Source organism: Bos indicus, chromosome 28 (assembly GCF_029378745.1).
Source record: "Bos indicus isolate NIAB-ARS_2022 breed Sahiwal x Tharparkar chromosome 28, NIAB-ARS_B.indTharparkar_mat_pri_1.0, whole genome shotgun sequence".
Lineage (NCBI taxonomy): Eukaryota > Metazoa > Chordata > Mammalia > Artiodactyla > Bovidae > Bos > Bos indicus.
This window is the reverse complement of record NC_091787.1, coordinates 10,196,917-10,217,391: the sequence shown is the minus strand read 5'-3', so window position 1 is coordinate 10,217,391 and position 20,475 is coordinate 10,196,917. Positions and strand designations below refer to the sequence as shown.

The 20,475-nt window shown below is 36.6% G+C and overlaps 1 protein-coding gene across 3 annotated transcripts in view; it reads right to left on the bottom strand.

Annotated features, from left to right (window-relative positions):
- The window catches only part of RYR2 (ryanodine receptor 2), an 832,848-nt gene that overhangs the window by 442,700 nt on the left and 369,673 nt on the right, over positions 1-20,475 (bottom strand). For all 3 annotated transcript variants that reach the window (XM_070781954.1, XM_070781952.1, XM_070781953.1), the window contains one exon: positions 3,380-3,454. In XM_070781954.1, the coding sequence (XP_070638055.1) occupies positions 3,380-3,454 (75 nt within the window). The remainder of the gene's footprint in view (positions 1-3,379; positions 3,455-20,475) is intronic.

The following is a 20,475-nucleotide window of genomic DNA, read 5'->3' as shown; positions in this document are numbered from 1 at the left end:
CTATAAAAAAGCAATTATTTTTAATACCATTCCATTATTTCAAGGAGCATTTGAAAATTTTATCAAATAATGACTCATCCTAACTAGAGAAAACAACTTCATTTTCAAATAGTCCGTAAGTATGTCCAAAGACATACTTTTCACCAGAACTTCTAGACAGTATTCTGAATACCATGTTCAAATCTATTTGGGCTCAAATCTCATAGGTTTCATACACATAAGCACACTTCTCAATCCACCAAGGGAATTCTGTTATAATTGGAATGAACTTGCCCAATTCTCAAACATTATGAAGTCTAAGCACATTTTCTTTAGCTCACAAGCGCTCAAATTAGCTCATCTCATGTGTCCATAGTCCAAAAGAAAAGAGGACAAGGCCAAGAGAATCAAGGGCAAGAAACTAATATTTCAGTAAAAACTGGAAACAGTCGAAATATAGTAGTTATATAGTTTCCTATGTTATATTAGACAACTGTTCCCAAGGTATTATCTACATTTACTTGTAAATATCTCAAAGGAATGAGGATGTTAATTATTAAAAAAATTTGTAAGATAAAGTAGAATTGTATGGAACAGTCTTATGGACTCTGTGGGAGAGGGAGAGGGTGGGAAGATTTGGGAGAATGGCATTGAAACATGTAAACTATCATGTATGAAACGAGATGCCAGTCCAGGTTCAATGCACGATACTGGATGCTTGGGGCTGGTGCACTGGGACGACCCAGAGGGATGGTATGGGGAGGGAGGAGGGAGGAGGGTTCAGGATGGGGAGCACATGTATACCTGTGATGGATTCATTTTGATATTTGGCAAAACTAATACAATTATGTAAAGTTTAAAAATAAAATAAAAAAAAAAATAAAGTAGAATTGTAAGTATACATAATGTGTATTATAATTGCAGTGATCATTTCTATTACAGAAGCCAATATATATCCTACATATAATAGTCTTAAACTTTGCATTGGGGTATAATACAGGAATGTGTTTTCTATTACATTTGATTCCCCAAATTAAAGCTTACTTCATTAAAAAGTTAATGATACTGAAAAACTTTTGACACAATGTTATTTGTATGAGATTGCAATATAAAATATATAATTACTGGACTACATAAATTGTAACAAATATATAGTTTGGCATCTCACTGGAGAAAAAAACCATATGGTATCCCAAAGATTACAATATAAACATTGACCTTTGGAATACAGTTCTGTTATACATAGAAGCAGTAATTTGAATATCACTTTCAAAGTAAAAGAAAATAATGTGACCACTGAATATAAAAAGAACACATGCTAATTAAATGCAATCTAATTTATATATTTACAGTGATGCCAAAGGAGGTCAGAGATGCAACCAAATCTTTAAAAAAAAACTTCAATGAAGAAATCCATTCGGATACTTTCAAAAGTATTTCTGTAATTATAGCTCATCAATAACATTGCTGACAATGAAAAGGAAGTCTCGTCAGGCTTTCAAGAGCTCTTATCCATTTTTTTTTTTTTAAATAAGCAATAGACAGATTTAGGACCTGGCTTCCTCAAGAAAAAAAAAAAAAATAATTTAAGTACACAATCATGAAGGGTAGGTAGATCTACAAATGTGAAAAAACATCTGAAATCTGTTTTATAAAGGCCCTATTTCATCTCTAATTAAGCTGTCATTTTTAATAATACACAAGGCAAATTACAGAAATATATGTATATATTTGGAATTCCTTTCCCTAGATTCTCTATATAATTTATGAAGCACATAAAGGCTATGAGCTTTCTTTCTTTTGCTTTATAAGTCATCTCTTCTATTTCTATCCCATTAATAAATTCACTATCCATAAAATTTTACTTTTAAGTTCAAGATTTATCAGTTTTAATATTTCAGTGGGTTTGAGCAACTATGAATTTATATAGAAAGAAACTTATTATTATCAATTAATTGATAACTAACAGATTAATATAGAGCACTTTTTAAAAGTTGCATACTTACAATCAGAGAAAATATAGAAATAAATTTAATTTACATGCATATTTTTGTTGAGTAGGAGTAGATAGAGTGAGCAGAAAATCAATCATAAAAAATCTCATTGGGGTAAAATTGTGTCATGGGAGAATAAACTAATATGATTTCAATGAGAAAGATGAACAACATATTTTTTCACTGTTAAAGAGACCATGTTCAAGCATTTTTAAATAAATAAAGATGGGTATTAAATTGCAGCAGTACACAAGGTCAATGGGATATTTTTATGAGAGTAGTTTACCCATGTTATCTTAAAATGTCACTACTTACAATACACTGTAAGTTATATTCTATGCATCTATTTAAACTGATAATGAAAAAAATTCTATGTTGAGCCTAGCAATGTTCAAGGAAATACAAAGTTTTTGAAATTATTACACAGAGTACATAAGCAAAAAAAAAAACCCTGAAGACCACTGAACTATTTTAATAATTAATCTCAAAATATCAAGTTAATAAAATGCAGCAATTCTATAATAAGACAGTTCCCTACACACATCCATGGAAGTCTATTACCCTAAATCAATAAATTTTTAAAGTGTAACATAACAGGGAACAAATGCATTGAAAACTCTGTTTTCTGGACAAAAATGACCTTCTAATCTTTTAATTTGATTGATATTTAAATTCTATTTAAAATAGTTCAAAATGACACCTTTATCATCAGTATTGCATTTACTTAGAGTAGCTAAAAGTCAATCTCTGGACAGCTTTTTGAAGTCACCAGAAAAAAAAAGATAATCATTATTTGTATAATGAATACACAGTGAGTCTATTTTCAATTCACATTTCTCACTCAGTTATCAAGCTAGTTTTAAGTAAAGATAGTGACTGCCAGTGATGACGCTCACACCTCATTTGGGTTCAAGTTTCCACTGGTTTACATATGCCTTTGTAATCTGAAATGTGAAATGTAATCTGAAATGTGATTCAGATCAAGCCTGGATCTGAAATGTGCGACAGGCCTGCAAACAATTTGTCCTGACTCCAAACCTTACGTCACTCTGCACTAGGAGCTCTTCCTGCCAGGAGAGGCACAGACTGGGATGAATCGATAACACAAAACCAAATGAGGCTAAAAATAAGCAGATGGCATAAAACCATTGCTTACTACCTGGTGAATGGAGGCTAGTGAAAGGTAAATAATTGCAGGGGAAGGTAAAAAATGAGTGTTTCATCTACGTGTTGTTGTTAGCATGACCATTTTGAAGAAAAGTTCAAGACCACTAGATATATGGGGTTGGCCAAAAAGTTCACTGAGGCGTTTCCATAAGATGTTACAGAAAAACCCAAACGAACATTTTGGCCAGCCCAATCTTTTGTACCCAAAGCATCGGGATGTATTCAGATGTTCTACTTACGCAACTCTTAGTGTCTCTAGCCGCCACAGGGAACGTGCATGAACCGATACAGCACCACCTTCGTAATGAACAGTTCTGTTAAAAAAAAAAAAATATATGAATATAAAAAGCCCAATTTTAATGTCGTATTCTTAGATTCTATTTTTCAAGTCAAATAAGAAAGGAAGTAAATGGGAAAGCTTTGGATAAACAGTGAAAGCTATACTTTTTGGTCGGAGAGAATATAGCTGGAAATATACATAACAGTGATAACAGTGATCTGAATAAACAATTGATTTAAACACATTTCTTTGTCCTTTACTCCCTGTAATCCCATTCATCCTCTCTCCCTCACCCTGGCCATTGTTTTTTCTCTCCCAGTGAATACTTTCACTATTAAACTTAAATCTATAAAAATACTCTGTTCTGAGTTTAAGTGCTGTTGAGGATAATATATTATAGCTTCCCAGGTGGCTTGGTGGTAAAGAATCCACCTGCCAAGCAGAAGATGCAAGTTTGATCTCTGTGTCCGGAGGATCCCCTGGAGAAGGGAATGGCTACCCACTCTATTTTTCATGACTGGGAAACCCCATAGACAGAGGAGCCAGGTGAATTACAGTCCACAGGGTCACCAAAGAGTCAGACACAATTTAGCAACTAAATGACAACAAAAAACAGTTCTCTTTTTTTTTCCTTATTACTATTTATTTGTTGGAAAGAAAAACTGTATCATTTGTCCTGGAGTACTTTCTACCTTCTGATTTTGCTGATGACATCCTCACAGTGTTTTTTTAACATCTGCCTCTAAGTTGGTAGTTAGATTATAAAACCTAGAAACTTGCTCATGTTCAAGATTGAAATAGTTTGCCAAGAACACTTCAGAAAATGGTGTTTGCCTTCCTATTACATCACATCAGGAGGTAATAATGACTACTTTTTAACTTTTTATAGTAACATTAACTCAAGATCACCCTGATCCATCCATTAGAACTTAAGAATCTTAGGTACCTCAGTGACCAGGGTCCTCAGCAGCAATTTTCAATTGTGGTTGTGAATATAATCATAGGGATAGCTTTTAAAATCCTGGCATATTGCCCTTAACACTGGCCAAATTAAAGTAAATTTGGAATCCCAAGAGGGAGCCACAGTTGGGAAAGTACTGTCCACCTCAGTTTCTACAAAGTAGCACTACTGACACTTTGGTCCGGGTAATTCTCTGCTGTGAGGGGCTATCCTGTGCACTAGAGTAGGGTATTTGACACATCCCTGGCCTCTATCAACTACACGCAAACACAAGCCATCCAAGTCAGGACCCACAACTTGAGTTACAATTTGTATGTGATCACCCAAGTTGTGACAATCTAAAATGCTTCCAGATAAGATGAAATGTCTTCTGGGGCCAAGATGACTCATAATGTCAAAACACTGTTAGACATCAGTAGTTCTCAATCTTTAGTGAATAATGGAATCATCTTTCAAGTTTTTTAAAATACAGATTGCTGGAGGGAAGCAACCTAAATGTCCATCAAAAGATGAATGGATAAGGAAGTTGTGGTACATATATACAAAGGAATATTACTCAGCAATACAAAGGAACAAAATTGAGTCATTTTTTTTAGTGATGTAGAGGGACCTAGAGTCTGTCACACAGAGTGAAGTGAGTCAGAAAAACAATATGTATATTAAGGCAGGTATACGGGACTCTAGAAAAATGTTACCAATAAATCAACTTGCAGGGCAGGAATTTGACACCGACATAGAAAACAAACATGTGGACACAAGGGGAAGAGAGGGTGGGGCAAATTGAGAGAATTAGCACTGACATATATATACTATGGGCTTCCCTGGTGGTTCAGACAGTAGAGCATTCATTCACCTGCAATGCAGGAGATGTGGGTTTGATCCCTGGGTTGGGAAGATCCCCTGGAGAAGGGAATGGCAACACATTCTAGTATTCTTGCTGGGAGAATTCCATGGACAGAGGAGGCTGCTGGGCTACAATCCACGGGGTCCCAAAGAATTGGACATGCCTGAGCAGCTAACACTTTCACTTTTTTATCTACACTATCGTGTAAAATAGATGTGGGAAGTGGGAAGCTACTGTATAGCACAGAAAGCTCAGCTTGGTGCTCTGTAATGACCTAGAAGGGTGGGATGGGGGTAGGTGGCGGGATGCTTAAGAGGGAAGGGATTCTGTGTATACAGATTGCTGATTCACTTCACTGTACCAAAGAAACTAACACAACAGTGTAAAGCAATTATAACCTGATAAAAATATAAAAACACACAGACTCCTGGGCCCCCAGAGTTTCCAGTTTAATAAGATCAATAATTTGTATTTTTAACAAGTTCCCAGGCAATGTTGGTACAGCCAGTCCACACTCTGAGAATCACTGGACTAAAACCACTATTTCATTAGAATAGTGATTCTTAGTATTGGTTGTGTGTTATAATCACATGGAAAGCTTTAAAAACTCCAGACAATTCTCAGACCATTAAATTAGAATCTCTGGGTATGTACTTGAAAGGTAATGAATGACAAAATATAGATATATGTTCACATGCATTTGTGTACAATATATATTGTACATAGTGATAGATACACACAAACATAGATTTTTTTTAAATTTGTTTCTAATTGGAGGATAATAGCTTTACAATATTATGTTTGTTTCTCCCAGACTTTTTTTTTTTTTCACAGACATTACATCATTTTATTCATGAATATATCAGCAAGCCCATAGTCTTTATTTATTTATTTTTTAACTTTTCTGGTCACATGGCATGAGAAATCTTAGTTCCCTGACCAGGGATAGAACCCACATCCCCTGCATTGGAAGCACAAAGTCTCAACCACTGGACCACTGGGGAAGTCCCAGCCCATAATCTTTGAATAGCTGTTCCATGTTATTGGGAAGGAAGGTTGAGTACTGTGTGTAGAGTGGATGGAGAAAGAGACCCTCTAGTGAACTGACCTTTAATCACCTTTCCATTATTTCCCAGCAATTCTGCTCTGACTCAAATTTGCATGCCCTCCTCAACAAGTCATATGCTGTTTCCCACTCAGCACCTGAACTCGCTTTCTAAGTTTGGGCTGTCCATCCCTATGTGATTTTTGATGAAAGCAGAGTTTTATTCCTTCTATGGAAGTTTAAAAAGTTAAACTTAAGGGAAAAAAAGGAACAAAAAAGGTTAAACTTCACTTCCCTTGATCATGGGCTATGACCCAAGCTCAGCCATTTGGATTCTCCCAGACTTTTAATAAAGATCTCATACTTGGCCATAAGAAAATGTTATAAGATTTTTTTTAAGTGTAGCTATTTACTCACATATTTTCTGATCATAACAAATAAAATTTGGGAATAAATACTAAAATGATGAAGAAAAGAACAATTCAGGAAAATAAGAAACTCTCCTAAATTACTTAAGGTCAGAGAGGAAATAGAAATTATACCCTAACTAGAATATAATTAATAAAAGAAAACTTCATAACACATTTATGATGCAAGGGTAAACTTTTAGAGATTGTAGCCTACAATCCTTAATTATTGAAGAAATAATGAAATCCAACAAACCAAAGAACGGTCTGAAGAGATTAGAGAAGGAAAAGCATGTGTGCAGCTTTCTGTTCACTAACTCTATTGAACTAATGAACCAAAACAATGTTACAGATAAAGAGAAAAAAGAAAGTGTTAAAACTACTGGACAATGATATTATTTGTAACAAAATTTTTAAAGAGTCTTCTACTTCATAAATCAGAAGTCACTGAAATTTCACTGAATAGGAATTTTTAAAATATGCACACCTGTTAACCAACAATATGTGCCTTGTTCAGTAACATTTTAAAAAATTCCAGGATTCAGGCTGTAAATTTTGGCCTAAATAAAACATTATCCTCCAATATAACAAACTTCATTAATGAACTCATATTTCAGGCTGATCACATAAAACTTCTCAAAGAAGTCCTTTAAAGTTATTCTTTTAATAAGGACAAATTATTCCTGTCATCAATTCCACTTCTCATAAGTGTTATAATATTGTTCACTGAATGAAAGCAGTGAGCTATTTTTGTATTTTCAGCTATTGAATACTCTTTAAGCCTTATCTCAGATGTCAAACCACTTATTTCTCAGCAGAAAGCAGGCACTTTGACAGTTGGGATAGCTCAACTTCAGAGTCTGAGCCCCAGAAAAATCTAGCATTAGCATACAGATAAAAGCATAAGTCCTTACAAAGACTTCACAGCCTGACAGTTTGGCATTTATCAGAATGTATTTATACCAAAATTTTACAGGATACACAATTCCAATTAGTGGGCTTCAGCACAGAATCATAAAACACATTGTTAATAAAAGATTCAAGGCTGAAAAGAGACCCCTCCCTTCTGCAGAGAAACTAGAAACACCCAGAATAATTTGATCAAATAGTTTTATCAAATATTTGGGTACTTGGTGACCCACACAAGTTGACACACAAAATTAAACACCATAATAACTAATTCAGAGAAAATTCAATTTATCTATCTATATTTCTATATCTATAATTAATATCCACATTGCAAGGGATTCCTATTTTCCTCTCCAAGATAATGATAGACAAATTCACAGTGTTTCACAACAGGTCTATGTGCAGGTCTATGTTCCAATAAAACTTTATTTAGAAAAACAAGTAGTGGGCCAGATTTAAGTCACAAGTTAAGAGTTTGCTGACTCCAATCCAAAAGATCATACCCATATTATTGTTAATTTTAATCTCAGAGAGAGGCAGCTATATGAAATTCAAGGTCTAAAGTTTTTGTAATTGTTTTAGTCAGGGTTCTTCAGATAAATAGAATTATTCATATACATATATATATATATATGCTCATATGTACATATGTATGCATATATGTATGTGCGTATAAATATATGCACCTATGCTGCTGCTGCTAAGTCACTTCCATCGTGTCCAACTCTGTGCGACCCCATAGACGGCAGCTCACCAGGCTCCCCCGTCCCTGGGATTCTCCAGGCAAGAACACTGGAGTGGGTTGCCATTTCCTTCTCCAATGCATGAAAGTGAAAAGCGAAAGTGAAGTCACTCAGTCGTGTCCGACTCTTAGCGACCCCATGGACTGTAGCCCACCAGGCTCCTCCGTTCATGGGATTTTCCAGGCAAGAGTACTGGAGTGGGGTGCCATTGCCTTCTCTGATATGCACCTATATATACATATAATTTTATATAAAGAGTTTACTATAAGGAGACTGTTCATGCAATTATGGAGGCTGACAAGTTTTAAGATAAGCATGCTGGAGACTGAGAAGAGCTGATGATTTAAGTTCCAGTCCATGTCTGAGAACCAGCAAAGCCAATGGCGTAGTCTTAGTCCAAAGATCACAGGTTCAGATCTCAGTTCAGTTTAAAGGGAGGATAATATTGATGTCTCAGCTCAAAGACAGTAAGCAGAAAGAGTTCCCTCTGATTAATAAAGAGTCAGCCTTTCTGTTCTATTCAGGTCTTTGCCTGATTAGATTAGGACTACCCACATAAGGGAAGGCAGTTTTACTCTTCTGAAAATTTTAATGTTAAACTCATCTAAAAACACTCTCATGAAACACCCAGAATAATTTGATCAAATAGTTTGATCAAATATTTAGGTACTTGGTGACCCACTCAAGTTGACACATAAAATTCAGTTCAGTTCAGTTGCTCAGTCGTGTCCCACTCTTTGCAACACCATAGACTACAGCACGTCAGGTCTCCGTGTCCATCACCAACTCACGGAGTTCACCCAAACTCATGTCCATTGAGTCAGTGATGCCATCCAACCATCTCATCCTCTGTCATCCCCTTTTCCTCCTGACTTCAATCCTTCCCAGCATCAGGGTCTTTTCAAATGAGTCAGCTCTTCACATCAGGTGGCCAAAGGATTGGAGTTTCAGGTTCAACATCAGTCCTTCCAATGAACATTCAGGAATGATCTCCTTTAGGATGGACTAGTTGGATCTCCTTGCAGTCCAAGGGACTCTCAAGAGTCTTCTCCAACACCACAGTTCAACAGCTTCAATTCTTCAGTACTCAGCTTTCTTTATAGACCAACTTTCACATCCATACATGACCCCTGGAAAAGCAATAGCCTTGACTAGCTTTGCTTTTTAATATGCTGTCTAGGATGGTCATAACTTTTCTTCCAAAGATTAAGTGTCTTTTAATTTCATGGCTGCAGTCATCATCTGCAGTGATTTTGGAGCCCTGCAAAATAAAGTCTGACATTGTTTCCACTGTTTCTCCATCTATTTGCCATGAAGTGATGGGACTGGATGCCATGATCTTTGTTTTCTGAATGTTGAGCTTTAAGCCAACCTTTTCAATCTCCTCTTTCACTTTCATCAAGAGGCTCTTTAGTTCTTCTTCACTTTCTGCCATAAGGGTGGTGTCATCTGCATATCTGAGGTGATTGATATTTCTCCCAGCATTCTTGATTCCAGCTTGTTCTTCATCCAGCTCAGTGTTTCTCATGATGTACTCTGCATATAAGTTAAATAAGCACGGTGACAATATACAGCCTTGACATAATCCTTTTCCTATTTGGAACCCGTCTGTAATTCCATGTCCATTTCTAACTGTTGCTTTCTGACCTGCATACAGATTTCTCAAGAGGCAGGTCAGGTAGTCTGATATTCCCATCTCTTTCAGAATTTTCCACATAAAATTAAACATCACAATAACTGAAAGAAAATCCAATTTATCTGTCTACATTTCTAAGTCTGGAATTAATATCCACATTGCAAGGGATTCCTTCTTTCCTCTCCATGATAATGATGGATAAATTCACAGTGTTTCAGAGCACTTGAATTATCCCCCTAAAAATTTCTGTTTGATCAGTAAAGTATGAGCAATAGTACTATCTTCTGCCTGAATTACAAAAACAGCAGTTAGGTTGTTTTCAATTTACCTTTGTTTCTTCAACACAGGGAAGCCCTAAATTTAGTATATTATTTTAACACTGAACAACTTATAGTCAATTATTACTACAATACCACAGACATAACCTTTTTTCTTCCAACTGAACTTCTTTTTTCTTAACATTTACCATATGACCTTAAAGCGTGGGGATAAGAAATGTTGCTATTAGAGTTCTATTTTTGAACACACTTTGGTTTCATTTTTGTCTTAATAGAGGCTGGAGTGTGTAACAAATCCTCAACAACAAAAGAAGAACAAAAAAAATAAATAAAAGGAAATTTACTCAGTCACAATCAATTTTGATAATGAATCAGTTACACAAATTAAAAATAGAGAAGAGCAGTTTAATGACTTCCGAAGATTGCGTTGCCATTTCAAATGTTTATGATATGTTTATGTAGAATTTAGTAGGGACAAAAAAAGTCATTATCACTGAATTTTAGTTACCACAATGCAGGACAGTAAGAACAAATAGCAGAATTCTTCATTTTTCCAAGCTTAATGTTCAATAAATGAATGACAGACCACAGAATTAACTTCTTTTAAAAAATGATTTTTTTAATGCTAACAAAATAGATTTTAAAAGACACAGTTGGTATCCACAGGAACTACCACTATGTTTTAGGTCAAAAGAGATGTACTGCTTTAATATAAGCATGTAGCTAAAATGATTGCTTTTCTCCCTTTAACACAAAAGTTTACAAATTTAAAATATCATTGAATATTCATACAATCCATCACAGCCACAGGCTAAAGAATAAAAAACAATACAGTTCCATGAACAAATGCAAAAGGAATTTGAGAGAATCCAACATCCATTCACAATGAAACCTCTGTCAACTAGGAACAGAAGGGAACTTCCTCAACTTGATAGAGATTACATACAATTAACATCTTACTTAATGGTAAGTAAGACCACCTGACCTGCCTCTTGAGAAACCTATATGCAGGTCAGGAAGCAACAGTTAGAACTGGACATGGAACAACAGACTGGTTCCAAATAGGAAAAGGAGTATGTCAAGGCTGTATATTGCTTATTTAATTTGTATGCAGAGTACATCATGAGAAACGCTGGGCTGGAAGAAGCACAAGCTGGAATCAAGACTGCCGGGAGAAATATCAATCACCTCAGATATGCAGATGACACCACCCTTATGGCAGGAAGTGAAAAGGAACTCAAAAGCCTCTTGATGAAAGTGAAAGAGGAGAGTGAAAAAGTTGGCTTAAAGCTCAACATTCAGAAAACGAAGATCATGGCATCTGGTGCTATCACATCATGGCAAATAGATGGGGAAACAGTGGAAACAGTGTCAGACTTTGTTTTTTGGGGCTCCAAAATCACTGCAGATGGTGACTGCAGCCATGAAATTAAAAGACGCTTACTCCTTAGAAGGAAAGTTATGACCAACCTAGACAGCATATTCAAAAAGAGATATTACTTTGCCAACAAAGGTCCGTCTAGTTAAGCCTATGGTTTTTCCAGTGGTCATGTATGGATGTGAGAGTTGGACTGTGAAGAAAGCTGAGTGCTGAAGAATTGAAGCTTTTGAACTGTGATGTTGGAGAAGACTCTTGAGAGTCCCTTGGACTGCAAGGAGATCCAACAAGTCCACCCTAAAGGAGATCAGTTCTGTGTGTTCATTGGAAGGACTGATGCTACAGCTGAAACTCCAATACTTTGGCCATCTCATGTGAAGTGTTGACTCATTGGAAAAGACCCTGATGCTGGGAGGGATTGGGGGCAGGAGGAGAAGGGGACGACAGAGGATGAGATGGCTGGATGGCATCACCGACTCGATGGATGTGAGTTTGAGTGAACTCCGGGAGCTGATGATGGACAGGGAGGCCTGGCGTGCTGCGATTCATGGGGTCGCAAAGAGTCGGACACTACTGAGCAACTGAACTGAACTGATCTAATGGTAAGAAATTAGATTATTTCCCCCTAGGATCAAGAACAAGGCAAGAATTTCCCCTCTTATCATTCCTTTTCAACACTGTACTAGAAGTTCCAGCTAATGCAATAAGAGAAGAAAAGAAAAGAAAAGTTACGTGGATTCGAAAGGAAAATTTTAAACTGTTTTTGTTATTAGATGACATGATTGTCTACATAGAAAGTTTTAGAGAATCAACAACAACAAAAATAAAACTCCTGCAACTAAGCAGCAATTACAGGAAAAATGAAGGATACAAAATTAAGGCACAAACTGGACTTCTTACATACCAACGATGAACAACAGGAATTTGAAATTGAAACACAAGACATTTATATATCAACCAAAAAGAAAATGTTCATTTCTTAGGTATATAGCAAAATATGTACAAGATTTTTTCCTAAATGGTCTATGTTTTACATTTATGCCCATGATCCATTTTAATTAGATTTCATATAAAGTGTGAGGTTTGGACTGTGGTTCATTTTGGGTGTGGGCATATGGATATCCATTTGCTTCATCTAAGTGTCTTGAGTCAAGGGAAAAATCCCTTCTTCTCTTCTTTTCCTGTTCTCCCTTGTGTGTAAGACACTAAGCATAATGACTTCTTTTGATTTAGTCTTTAGGGAATAAAAGTCAGGAAGGGTAGTACCTTGTAGAAAACTTAAGCTTTCTGCCAACTCTCAAATCTTCCCTGAGAAGAAAAGTGCACTGGGACTGCTAGTTGCTTCAGTGGGAAAAAATCATGGAAAAAGTACCAGGAGAAAACATAAACTAACATCACAAAAATTACCTCACAGGCAAAAGTTCTGCATGCTGGCAAGTATATGAATTTTCTCTGAAGAAGCTATAAGATACATCAGATTGTCAAAATACCCACAAACCCCCCCACTATTTTTTTTTAATCACTGTCTTTAAGCCTCAGATTCATGCTATAGGAACAAGGATTCTTCCCTGTAGGGTGATGTGAAGTTCAGATGCTTCCTCTTAGCCAAGGATGTGGGACTCATTGTCCTCAAAATAGCGTTCTATTCACTCAGGTTGGTAGGCTGGTTTAGTTATGATGGCATTTCTTCCCCTCCTGGAATTGCAAGTGGATAATAATCTTTTAGGAGTCACCAAAATCATACAAATGAGGGCATCAAACCCTCCTAAGTTAATCAGAGTGGTTCTCAATGCAGGCATCCCACTGCTCTTCTTAAACAACCTACAAGAAAGTGCGTGACTTTTTTTATCCAATTTTTTACTTTCACAAATACAAGATCATCAGCACTTGTGTGCAGACTCCCATATACACAGAACTACATAAAAGGGGTAAAGAATGAATAATACAATCCTGGATGAAAACTAAACAGAAGAGATGAACACACACACACCAATAAGGACAGTATGTGACACAGGGCACTTATCTGGGGCAGTTAAAGACAAGACAATTCTACTACCAACACATCTTCAACCAAATTAAGTTCCGTGTAGTAATGTACTACCAGACCCTAGATACTGAGGATTCATCTATGAATCCTTGAAAAACAGGCAAATCACTCACACACAATTTCCACTGAGAGCTGACACTATTTGAATGGCAATTTCAAAGTAATTATTGGGAAGAAAAGTTTATTTACTTATAGGCTAACAAAAGTATCACCTTAAAATCAAGGGCAACAAAGATTCCTCCTTTCCTGAGCTTCCTCAGTGGGTAAAATAGTAAGATATGTTTTCCAACCTAAGCCACCCTCTTTTGACCGGAGCCCTGGACATACCTCTAACCTCACCCCGTGTAAGGAATAAGCCCGACCACCTCCCAACAACGAAGCAAACAAGGGAAACTGTTACTTGCTCTTGTTTCCTCCTGCTACTGCAGAGGCCCCAATAAAGCCTTGCCTGAAAAAATTTTTAAAAAGATATATTTTCCACAATCTCCTACAATCTCATTTTATATAGTCAGCACACACACACACCAAATGCCTAGAACCTACAAGCCCTCAATAAACATTAAAAGAATTGAGTCAAAGTGACTGAAAGACAGATCTACGATTAAAAGATAATTATATATTACGTCAGTAGAATTTCTGCTTGGACCCCATCTACTATGTATGTGCCTATGAGAGTGTTTGGCTGATCAGCTCAGCCCCAGGCAAGTGCTAAGGCAAGCTGTCAAGAATCTCTTCATCTAACAGAGAAATCAAGAAGTATATGCCTATACAGCACTTAAAGAAGTATTACATATTTACTCAAGGCTGAGTTTGTGAGATTTCTATTGAAGTTGTTTTACAAGCAGAAAGGTCATGTTTTGACATAACGCATCTATATAAAATGTAAATGAATTATTGTGGATTAAAAACAGTAACATCCTTACACTCTGATTCCATATTAAAAGAATCATATAAATACAACTGGAGCAGGAAAATAACAAAATACACTCTGCCACCTTTACTTTTCGGTCTATACAGAATAAAATACAACCACAAAGTCGTGGAAACTAAAAAGAAGAGGAAGCTTGTCTTTTCTTTTCTTCCTGAAAGATATTGCTTACACCTGGATTAAGTTAAAAAACTAAATGTGAACCAGTGAAAATGGTCTTAAATTTTCACTGAGAAAATAACTGGGAGATTTCTCTTTTTTTCCTCAATGTTGATGTTTAATCTATTGTCTCTTGCAATTCACTCACTTTCAGTGAAAACACTTCAATTGCTTTTTAATTTTTACTGAAATCGAATGGCTCCAATATTTATATTTTCAATCCTTTGCCTTCAAAGTCTGTATTTTTAATTATTTTAAAGAATTAAAAAAAATTTTTCTTGGTGCTCTGCAGCCTGTGGTATCTTAGCCCCTGACAAGGGATAGAACCCGCATCCTGCATTTGAAGCCGAAGTCTTAACCTCTGGACTACCAGGGAAATACCAAAGCCTGTGTTTTTGTAAATACTGTCTTCTAGCCCAGTCATTCTCTGAGAGTTTGACTCTAGACCAAGTCAGGCTCCTAAAGGATGACAGGCCAAAGCAAGATCAGGTTGCTCTCCGCAATCAGCAGGGAGGGTAAGTTTAGTTGAAAGACTGAAGTTCTTTCCATGGAGAAGAGACAAAGAATCGAGAACAGCTCCCCTTCATGTGCTTACTCTTCTAGTAAAACTATTTGACAAACCTGTCTTATTTCCAGACCAAGGCTAAAGAGGTATGCACAGGATATGAAGGAATAGAGAAGAAAGAAAAGTTCTTGTGTGATAACCTGACCATTTTGGAGCAAAACAGAGCAGCTTTGGAAGCTTGCTCCAAGGTAGTGACTGAGGACATACATACCCTGCAGGATATTAGTCATCCAATTGTGTACTCAGATATAAACCACACATCTTCTGCTAAGCCAGAGAGACATTTAATTCATTAGATCACACCCATCTCATGCCTTAATCAATTATTTACCAAGTAAAGCTCATTAGGTCATATATTAAAAGGGGCATGAAGGTAAAAATATTCTCATGCATACACACAGCAAGGCTTTTGCCTGCCGAGTCACTTCTGGAAAGCAAATGTAGCATTTATCTCCAGACATTGTCAGAAACAATGACTTAACAGTTCTGCATTTGAGAGCAAGAGGACAGAGCAAGTATCACATGCCAACAGTGATGCCTGGTAAGACGGAAACAAGACAACCTCTCTTTCACCCACCCTCTCTCTCCCCTCAACCCCAAGACCACACACATCACTGGGTGTGCTTTATCTATGCATGCATGTATATGTGTGTGCATTTATAGACCAGCATTTTAAGCTTTTATTGTCAAATATCCCCACTAGGATGTAAACTCCTTGAGAAAAGTGACTTGGTATCTTTTAGATACTATTATAACCCCAGCACCCAGAAAATGGCAGTCTTTTCACAAATTTTTATTGAGTGAATAAAACTACTTATGAGCTATGTGGTAAAACATGTTTTAACATATCAATAATACTTAGCAAAAAAGAGTTCCCCTAACAATGGTTTGCACATTAGAGGTACCAAACAATAATTCTGAATAATATTCTCCTAACTGATCCCTTTTAAAATCTATTCATTTAAAAGTATGACATAATTCAGAGAGTGCATATTTAAACCATTAGTAAAAGTGTATACACATAAAAGAAATATGTTTGTTGATATTTTATTATATTCACATAAAAAATGGACAGAAGTAAATAAGGTACAATCCAGAGACAGAATCTAGAATACAAAATATCCTCATGTAAAAGATTTCATGCTTGAAATAAAAACTGGCAATCAAATTTCAAGCCTCAAGAATGAAATCTTACTTTAAAAGCAATAATTAAAAACTGTGTTGCATCTGACAAATCTCTTGCCAAGCACCTGAACTTGTTCATCCTTAATTTATTCTATCTCACTATTTGAAGAGTTTGAAGAACTAAGAAACTACAATTCTACAGTTAATCTTCATTGCATTCCTCCCTTTCACCTGAATGCTCCCAACTCTCATTGATGATACTTTTATGACTCTTGTTGTTCAGACAAGTTGGATACTGGTAGTTTTAGAGCCATGTATCTTTCTGAAAAATTCTCAAGAAATTTAAAATAAAACCACAGTGATGGTTTATTTTGCAAACATGTCAATATTCAATCCATAAAAGCAACATGAACAGGAAGCATGGGGAAACAAACAAATAAACTATATATACATATATATATTTTTTTTTTTTTTAACTTTGGTAGGCCTCATTCTCCAATTCAATTACACTTAATTGAATGGGACAATATATGCTCTTCGTTCTAGGACTCTGATTAAAACTCCCATGAGAATGCACAGGAAACAACATACATATGCAAATTTAAATGTGAGTAGGATTTATCCATCAGATACAGAACAGATTTGTGACTGCCAAAGTGGGGAGGGTAACAGACGGAAGGATTGGGAGTTTTGGATTAGCAGAGGCAAACTAATATATATAGGATGGGTAAACACCAAGATCCTAATGAATGGTATAGGGAACTATATTGCAATTCCTGTGATAAATAATGATGGAAAAGAATATGAAAAAGAACATATATATGTATAACTGAACCACTGTGCTGTATCCCTGAAATTAACACAACAATGCAAATCAACATACTTGAAAAATTGTAAAGATAATATAAAAGATCAATGCATCAGTATTTAGAACTGCAGTACTCATCACTGAATTGCATCTTAAATTGTTACAAGTAAGAGTTGTGTTATGTATATTCAAAAACTGTCAGTGGAACAAGGCATGAGCAGATAGAGAAATTTACTTACTAACAAGGATTTACAACCAAAAATGGTCCTAAATTGCTCAGAACTAACTGTAATTTACAGTGATCTCCTTAATCAATTCAACTACTTCTCATAACAAACTGTATGTGACATTAGTTATTAAACTTTAATAACAGAATATAATTGTGTATCAGTTCAGTTCAATTGCTCAGTTGTGTATGACTCTTTGTGACCCCATGGACTGTAGCATGCCAGGCTTCACAGTCCATCACCAACTCCCAGAGCTTGCTCAAACTCATTTCCATCGAGTTGGTGATGCCATCCAACCATCTCATCTCATCTTCTGCTCCTTCCTGACTTCAATCTTTCCCAGCATCAGAGTCTTTTCCAATGAGGCAGTTCTTCACATCAGGTAGCCAAAGTACTGGAGTTTCAACTTCAGCATCAGTCCTTCCAAGGAATATTCAGGACTGATTTCCTTTAGGATGGACTGGTTGGATCTCCTTGCAGTCCAAGAGACTCTCAAGAGTCTTCTCCAACACCACAGTTCAAAAGCATCAATTCTTCTGCGCTCAGCTCTCTTTATAGCACAACTCTCACATCCACACATGACTACTGGAAAAATAGCTTTGACTAGACAGACCTTTGTCAGCAAAGTAATGTATCTGCTTTTTAGCATGCTGTCTAGATCAGACATAGCTTTTTTCCAAGGAGAAACTGTCTTTTAATTTCATGGCTGCAGTAACCATTTGCAGTGATTTTGGAGCTCAAAAAAATAAATTCTGTCACTGATTCCATTGTTTCCCCATCTAGTTGCCATGAAGTGATGGGACTGGGTGAAAATGATCTTAGTTTCTTGAATGTTGAATTTTAAGCCAGCTTTTCACTCTCCTCTTTCCCTTTCATCAAGAGGCTCTTTACTTCTTCTTCACTTTCAGCCATAACAGTGGTGTCATTTGTGTGTCTGAGATTATTGATACTTCTCCCAGCAGACTTGATTACAGCTTGTGTTTCATCCAGGCCAGCATTTCCCATGATGTAGTCTGCATAGAAGTTAAATAAGCAGGGTGACAATATACAACCTTCTTGTACTCCTTTCCCAACTTGGAACCAGTCCATTGCTCCATGTCCGGTTCTAACTATTGCTGCTTGACCTGCATATAGATTTCTCATAAGACAGGTAAGGTGGTCTGGTATTCCCATCTCTTGAAGAATTTTCCACAGTTTGTTGTGATACACACAAAGGTTTTCGTGTAATCAATAAAGCAGATGTTTTTCTAGAACTCTCTTGCTTTTTTGATGATACAGCAGATGTTGCCCATGTGATCTCTGGTTCCTCTGCCTTTTCTAGATCCAGCATGAGCATCTGGAAGTTCAAGAATCATGTACTGGTAAAGCCTGGCTTGGAGAATTTTGAGCATTACTTTGCTAGGGTGTGAGATGAGTGCAATTGTGCAGTAATATGAGCACTCTTTGGCATTGCCTTTCTTTGGGATTGGAATGAAAACTGACCTTTTACACTCCTGTGGCCACTGCTGAGTCTTCCAAATTTGCTGGCATATTGAGTGCAGCACTTTCACAGCATCACCTTTCAGGATTTGAAGTAGCTCAACTGGAATTCCATCACCTCCACTAGCTTTGTTTGTAGTGATGCTTCCTAAGGTCCACTTGACTTCGCATTCCAGGATGGCTGGCTCTAGGTGAATGATCACACCATCGTGGTTATCTGGGTCATGATGATCTTTTTTGTATAGTTCTTCTGTGTATTCTTGCCACTTCTTAATATCTTCTGCTTCTGTAAGTCCATACCATTTCTGTCCTTTATTGTGCCCATCTTTGCATGAAATGTTCCCTTGGTATTGCTAATTTTCTTGAAGAGATCTCTAGTCTTTCCCATTATATTGTTTTCTTCTATTTCTTTGCATTAATCACTGAGGAAGGTTTTCTTATCTCCCCTTGCTATTCTTTGGAACTCTGCAGTCAAATTGGTATACCTTTCCTTTTCTCTGTTGCCTTTAGTGTCTCTTCTTTCCTCAGCTATTTGTAAGTCCTTCTCAGACAACCATTTTGTCTTTTTTGTATTTTTCTTGAGAATGGTCTTGATCACTGCCTTCTATACAATGTCACGAACTTCCATCCATAGTTCTTCAGTTACTCTGTCCATCAGATCTAATCCCTTGAATCTACTTGTCACTTCTACTGTATGTTCATAAGGAATTTGATTTAGGTCATACCTGAATGGTCTAGTGGTTTTCCCTACTTTCTTCAATTTAATTCTGAGTTTGGCAATAAGGAGTTCATGATTTGAGCCACAGTCAGTTCCCAGTCTTGTTTTTGCTGACTGTATAGAGCTTCTCCATCTTTGGCTGCAAAGAATATAACCAATCTGATTTCGGAATTGACCATCTGGTGATATCCATGTGTAGAGTCTTCTCTTGTGCTGTCGGAAGAGGGTGTTTGCTATGACCAGTGAGTTCTCTTGGCAAAACTCTGTTAGGCATTGCCCTGCTTCATTTTGTACTCCAAGGCCAAATTTGCCTGTTACTCCAGGTACCTCTTGACTTCCTCCTTTTTCATTGCAGTCCCCTGTGATGAAAAGGACATCTTTTTTTGGTGTTAGTTCTAGAAGGTCCTGTAAGTCTTCATAGAACCATTCAATTTCAGCTTCTTCAGCATTACTGGTTTCAGGACACACTTGGACTACTGTGATACTGAATGGTTTGCCTTGGAAACGAACAGAGACCATTCCATCATTTTTGAGATTGCACCCAAGTACTGCATTTCAGACTCTTTTGTTGACTATGAGGGCTACTCCATTTCTTCTAAGGGATTCTTGAACACAGTAGTAGATATAATGGTCATCTGAATTAAATTTGCCCATTCCGGTCCATTTTAGTTCAGTGATTCCTAAAATGTTGATGTTTACTCTTGCCATCTCTTGTTTGACCACTTCCTATTTACCTTGATTCATGGACCTAACATTCCAGGTTCCTATGCAATATTGCTCTTCACAGCATCAGACTTG